The 6,761-nt window shown below is 44.2% G+C and overlaps 1 protein-coding gene across 2 annotated transcripts in view; it reads right to left on the reverse strand.

Annotated features, from left to right (window-relative positions):
- pdgfd (platelet derived growth factor d) overlaps window positions 1–6,465 on the reverse strand; it is a 137,836-nt gene extending 131,371 nt beyond the window's left edge. Inside the window, exon 1 of one of the 2 annotated variants that reach the window (XM_052505380.1) lies at window positions 5,861–6,465. In XM_052505380.1, coding sequence (XP_052361340.1) covers window positions 5,861–5,915 — 55 coding nt within the window. In that variant the 5' untranslated portion in view covers window positions 5,916–6,465. Of the gene's footprint in view, window positions 1–5,526 lie in introns of both variants that reach the window. The other variant, XM_052505364.1, reaches the window with a different exon arrangement.
- Window positions 6,466–6,761: the final 296 nt, after the last annotated feature.

A 6,761-nucleotide genomic window follows, 5' to 3' on the forward strand; every position in this document is an offset into this window, starting at 1 on the left:
ACACTGTACCTGTTCACACTGTACCTGTTCACACTGTACCTGTTCACACGAGTGCTAGCAACGCACCCCACCCACCTCAGGATCTGTGTTTTTCAGACATCTATTTCCTGTGTTTGAAAAATTCACTTGACACTTAAATCTCGGATGGATCGGTTTCATTTTACTCTTGCGATTCTTTCATACTTTTTTTCAGGTAACGTTATGCCAGGTAACGTTATGCCAGGTAACATTATGCCAGGTAACATTATGCCAGGTAACATTATGCCAGGTAACGTTATGCCTGCAGAACCCTGTCAGACACACCCCGGGAATGGCTGAATTGGGTTCAATGGAATACATTATATTTCCGTTGCATCGATAAGAACGCTAAAGCTGCGTCAGACACTTAACACATCGTCTCGACACCACAAGACAGACTACTTTATTTTGACTGGTGTTAAGTTTTTGTGGAATTTAAAATGTAAAAAGTAGTAGACATTGTCACGCCCTGACCTTAGAGAGCGTTTTAATTTCTCTATTTGGTTAGGTCGGGGTGTGATTTGGGTGGGCATTCTAGTTTTTCTATTTCTTTGTTGGCCGGGTATGGTTCGTTGGAGCCTCCAGCAACGGTCCAGAGCCTCCAGCGACGGTCCAGAGCCTCCAGCGACGGTCCAGAGCCTCCAGTGATGGTCTGCGGCCTAGAGCCTCCAGTGACGGTCCAGAGCCTCCAGTGACGGTCCAGAGCCTCCAGTGACGGTCCAGAGCCTCCAGTGACGGTCCAGAGCCTCCAGTGACGGTCCAGAGCCTCCAGTGACGGTCGGCGGTCCAGAGCCTCCAGCGACGGTCCAGAGCCTCCAGTGATGGTCTGCAGCCTAGAGCCTCCAGCGGGGGTTCCCAGTCCGGAGTCCCCGACGACAATCTCCGGTCCGGAGTCCCCGACGACAATCTACGGTCTGGAACCTCCGGCGAAGATCCACGGTCCGGTTCTACGGAAGCGGAGGGATCAGCGAGCGGAGCGGGGCCTATGTCCCGAACCGGAGCCACCACAGAGGCTAGATGCCCACCCAGACCCTCCCCCATGGAGTCAGGTTTTGTGGCCGGAGTCCGCAACTTGGGGGGGGTACTGTCACGCCCTGACCTTAAAGAGCCTTTTTATTTCTCTATTTGGTTAGGTCGGGGTGTGATTTGGGTGGGCATTCTAGTTTTTCTATTTCTTTGTTGACCGGGTATGGTTCCCAATCAGAGGCAGCTGTCTATCGTTGTCTCTGATTGGGGATCATACTTAGGCAGCCTTTTTCCACCTTTAGTTTGTGGGATCTTGTTTTTGTGTAGTGCCTGTGAGCACTCCAGTCGTTACGTCTCGTTTGCTGTTTATTGTTTTGTTGGTGAGTTTCGATGAATTAAAACACGTGGAACTCTATACACACTGCGCCTTGGTCCAATCATATCAAAGAGCCTGACAGACATCTAATACAGATTAAATTAAAGCAACTTCCAAAAATGAACACTGGGATACAGTGGTATTATGTCTGATCTTGCAAACAATGTAAAGTATGTAGACAGGTGTGTGTGTGTATAGATAGGTGTTATTTACAGCCAAGCCTGTTGATTTTTAATCTGAGGATATCCTGCTACTGACATACTTGTGGAACTGTGCAAAACTACAATTATTTACAGACAGATTATTTAACTTACAATTCACAGTATCACAGTTCCATTGGGTCAGAAGTTTACATACAGTAAGTTGAATGTGCCTTGGAAAACAGCTTGGAAAATTCCAGAAAATGTCATGACTTTAGAAGCTTCTGGTAGGCTAATTGAAATAGTATGAGTCAAGTGTACCTGTGGATGTATTTCAAGGCCTACCTTCAAACTCAGTGCCTCTTTGCTTGACATTATGGAAAAATCTAAAGAAATTAGCGAAGACCTCGGAAGCAAATTGTAGACTTCCACAAGTCTAGTTCATCCTTGGGAGCATTTTCCAAATGCCTGAAGGTACCATGTTCATCTGTACAAACAATAGTACGCAAGTATAAACACCATGGGACCATGCAGCCGCCATAATGCTCAGGAAGGAGACGCGTTCTGTCTCCTAGAGATGAACATACTTTGGTGTGAAAAGTGCAAATCAATCCCAGAACAACAGCAAAGGCCCATGTGAAGATGCTGGAGGAAACGGGTACAAAAGTATTTATATCCAAAGTAAAAACGAGTCCTATATCGACATAACCTGAAAGGTCGCTCAGCAAGGAAGAAGCCACTGCCCCAAAACCGCCATAAAAAAGCCAGACTACGGTTTGCAACTGCACATGGGGACAAAGATCGTACTTTTTGGAGAAATGTCCTCTAGTCTGGCCATAAGGACCATCATTATGTTGGAAGGAAAAAGGGGGACGCTTGCAAGCCGAAGAACACCATCCCAACCGTGAAGCACGGGGGTGGCAGCATCATGTTGTGGTGGTGCTTTGCTGCAGGAGGGACTGGATATATTGAAGCAACATCTCAAGACATCAGTCAGGAAGTTAAAGCTTGGTCGCAAATGGGTCTTCCAATTGGACAATAACCCCAAGCATACTTCAAAAGTTGTGGCAAAATGGCTTAAGGTCAACAAAGTCAAGGTATTGGAGTGGCCATCACAAAGCCCTGACCTCAATCCTATAGAAGGTTTGTGGGCAGAACTGAAAAAGCGTGTGCAAGCCAGAAGGCCTACAAACGTGACTCAGTTACACCAGCTTTGTCAGGAGGTTCTGGGCCTATATTCACACAACTTTTTGTGGGAAGCTCGTGGAAGGCTACCCAAAACATTTGACCCAATGTATGTAAACGTCTGACCCACTGGGAATGTGATGAAATAAATAAAATCTGAAATAAATCATTCTCTCTACACACACACATATATATTTTTATTTTATTTTTATTTATATTTTATTTTTTAAATCAAACAGTTTGTAGGATCTTCATTGTCCAACTGTTGCATTTGTTGCAATTGTTTTCATCACCTTTTAACAATTTTGATGAATGTTGCTAATGTGTCCACACACACACACCTGTCAGAAGTAAAGGGAGGTTGGAGTATTGAAAGGATCCAAACACTGGAGATCAGATCAACCTAACAACAATCTGCATACAGACCCAAATTACCCAATCCATTAGCATGGGCCTCTTCCGCTGAGACTCTTAGTGCATACGGAGCGTACACACACACACACACACACACACACACACACACACACACACACAAACACAGGAGTGCGAGACGAACCAGGGCCTAGAGAGCATGGCACAGAGGTGTAAGTGATACTGTGGTATTTTCCTCTTTCTCTGCCCAGAAAGAGGCTCATAGCAGACAGCTGTGTGTGAATTAGAGAGACAGGCTGTTATAATGTAGGCATTCTGCTCTGGATGTGGCTGTAGTCTCCAGGCTAAACTAAATGACACCTGTTGGTTGTTAGTGTTACTGTGGTTCTACAACACTGAGGACAATGTTACTGTGGTTCTACAACACCGAGGACAATGTTACTGTGGTTCTACAACACCGAGGACAATGTTACTGTGGTTCTACAACACCGAGGACAATGTTACTGTGGTTCTACAACACCGAGGACAATGTTACTGTGGTTCTACAACACCGAGGACAATGTTACTGTGGTTCTACAACACCGAGGACAATGTTACTGTGGTTCTACAACACTGAGGACAATGTTACTGTGGTTCTACAACACTGAGGACAATGTTACTGTGGTTCTACAACACTGAGAACAATGTTACTGTGGTTCTAGAACACTGAGGACAATGTTACTGTGGTTCTACAACACTGAGGACAATGTTACTGTGGTTCTAGAACACTGAGGACAATGTTACTGTGGTTCTAGAACACTGAGGACAATGTTACTGTGGTTCTAGAACACTGAGGACAATGTTACTGTGGTTCTAGAACACTGAGGACAATGTTACTGTGGTTCTAGAACACTGAGGACAATGTTACTGTGGTTCTAGAACACTGAGGACAATGTTACTGTGGTTCTAGAACACTGAGGACAATGTTACTGTGGTTCTAGAACACTGAGGACAATGTTACTGTGGTTCTAGAACACTGAGGACAATGTTACTGTGGTTCTAGAACACTGAGGACAATGTTACTGTGGTTCTAGAACACTGAGGACAATGTTACTGTGGTTCTACAACACTGAGGACAATGTTACTGTGGTTCTAGAACACTGAGGACAATGTTACTGTGGTTCTAGAACACTGAGGACAATGTTACTGTGGTTCTAGAACACTGAGGACAATGTTACTGTGGTTCTAGAACACCGAGGACAATGTTACTGTGGTTCTAGAACACTGAGGACAATGTTACTGTGGTTCTAGAACACTGAGGACAATGTTACTGTGGTTCTAGAACACTGAGGACAATGTTACTGTGGTTCTAGAACACTGAGGACAATGTTACTGTGGTTCTAGAACACTGAGGACAATGTTACTGTGGTTCTAGAACACTGAGGACAATGTTACTGTGGTTCTACAACACTGAGGACAATGTTACTGTGGTTCTAGAACAATGAGGACAATGTTACTGTGGTTCTAGAACACTGAGGACAATGTTACTGTGGTTCTAGAACACTGAGGACAATGTTACTGTGGTTCTAGAACACTGAGGACAATGTTACTGTGGTTCTAGAACACTGAGGACAATGTTACTGTGGTTCTACAACACTGAGGACAATGTTACTGTGGTTCTACAACACTGAGGACAATGTTTCTGTGGTTCTAGAACACTGAGGACAATGTTATTGTGGTTCTACAACACTGAGGACCAGCAGGTCAACAATATTCACAGGTCAGAAAACTCAACTGGTACTCTCTCTTCTCCTCCTGCTGCCTGTGCCCTATATCCTAAATGGGGTCTCTCGCCCTTTCGGTTTGTCTTTCCCCCTATTCTTTCCATTGCCCCATGCAGCTCTCTTTCATTCCCTCTCATCTGCCTTCGCTCCTCTGCTCTCGATCACCTCCGCTCTCCCTCGGTCTCTCTCTCAGACAAAGTAACAATAGTGTGTCTAGGTCATTTGAACAGGTCAACACAAAAAGCTGACTTCCCTGGTGTAGGCAGGTCATTCATCACCACGGACTAAGACATACACACCACTAGATGAAACAACATCTAGGCTTCTCCTGACAGGCCACTTATGACATGGACTGTCTATCAAGATCACATTCAACTTCTATAGTTCTATATTCACCTTTCATTGTTTTATAATTCAATTGAGTTTTGTTAATGTGGATATTTTAGAATACATTGTAGAAGTCTGATGTGTCTAGGCCTAATTAACCAACATTGTTCATAAGGACCTCTTTCAATGTCATCTGTAACAAAACAACTGCAAGTATAAATCCATTGTGATCAGAACTCAATTCATTACTAAGAGTAACCATATTACCACCCATTATAGGCTACAGACAGTTCGTCCAAATCACCAGTTGCTTTGTTGTTGAAACACTTGTTACTGTACATTCACACAACATGGACACAAATCAAAAACTGAGACTCACCATCTCGCCTCACGTTTGACGACCGCATCACCTTGGCGGACACTACTTGGGCTTGTGTGCCCCCGGTAAAGCCCACCAGCAGGGCGAGCAACAGCGCAAGTACCACGCGCCCAGTGATGTTCATTCTGTCCGTGGCGTTTGCACACCGTAAACTAAATTCCCAAACTTGGAAGGACAATTTACTGTTCTGAAAAGAGACCAATTACCTACTCGTGTTTTCTCTAGAGACTCAAGTAAAAGTTTGCTTAAAACTTTCGTGCTGTTCGCATCATTTCTCCCGACTTGCTTTTCACTGTGAAGTTGGACTGGAGCAAACTGCCTGTCTCAAACTCACCATGCATGAGCTCTGCGGCTACAGAACACCGAGCAGGTTCATATACCTTAGACATATACTCCCGTCCACGGTCAAACACAAGCACGGGCGACGGTTTCTTATCGCGAGTTAATCCTCACGGGTAATTCCATGGGAAATAGTCCACATTCCTTTAATTTCTCTGATATCAGAGCGAGCTGGAAATGCGTTCCAACAACTGAACTTCGAGGCTAAAATTGTGTGTCTCTCGCCGTAGCTCTCTACACACACACTTGTGTGTGAATCTTCAGTCGGTCAGTTGATCAGAGGGGCAGACTTCAGTAGAGGAGGGTTGTCCCTCTTCCGTGATCCGGGACGAGGAAATAGGCCAGAAGGAACATTTTAGCGGAAAAAAAGAACGTGGGAGATTACAGTCACAGTCAGTCACACATACACACACAAAGAGAGAGTGAGAAGGAGCCAGGAAGGGAATTTTCAGCGAGAAAGAAACTTGACTGGAGACGAAATGAACAGGAGAAGAGTCACTGACAGCATTGCACACTGACACTAATAAAGTATGCCCTCTGGGCAAAACTTGTCCCGGGAAGAACTCTGACATGAATTCACTTGTTGAAGAGCCTGTTGAATAAGTGGAAACCATGTCTGACAATGTTCTTCATTTCAGAATTTTACTGAGCAAATGCAAGCATGTCTAAAAGAGGCTATTATACAGCATTATTACATCTAAACGTTTCACTAATTTGGTTTATGTATGTATTCTGTTCATTTACCTGTAATAGCATGAAATTCGTATAATATTATTTTGCAAAGTGTAGCCTATTCAGGCTATTGAAGGCTGTGCTGAAGTCTGCAGATATTTAATGCCTATATTATATTGAGGCCTTGTTATTTTCTTGTTTTGTAGATACTATAGGAGGCTTTG

Source organism: Oncorhynchus keta, chromosome 1, assembly GCF_023373465.1.
Source record: "Oncorhynchus keta strain PuntledgeMale-10-30-2019 chromosome 1, Oket_V2, whole genome shotgun sequence".
In the NCBI taxonomy this organism is placed as follows: Eukaryota; Metazoa; Chordata; class Actinopteri; order Salmoniformes; family Salmonidae; genus Oncorhynchus; species Oncorhynchus keta.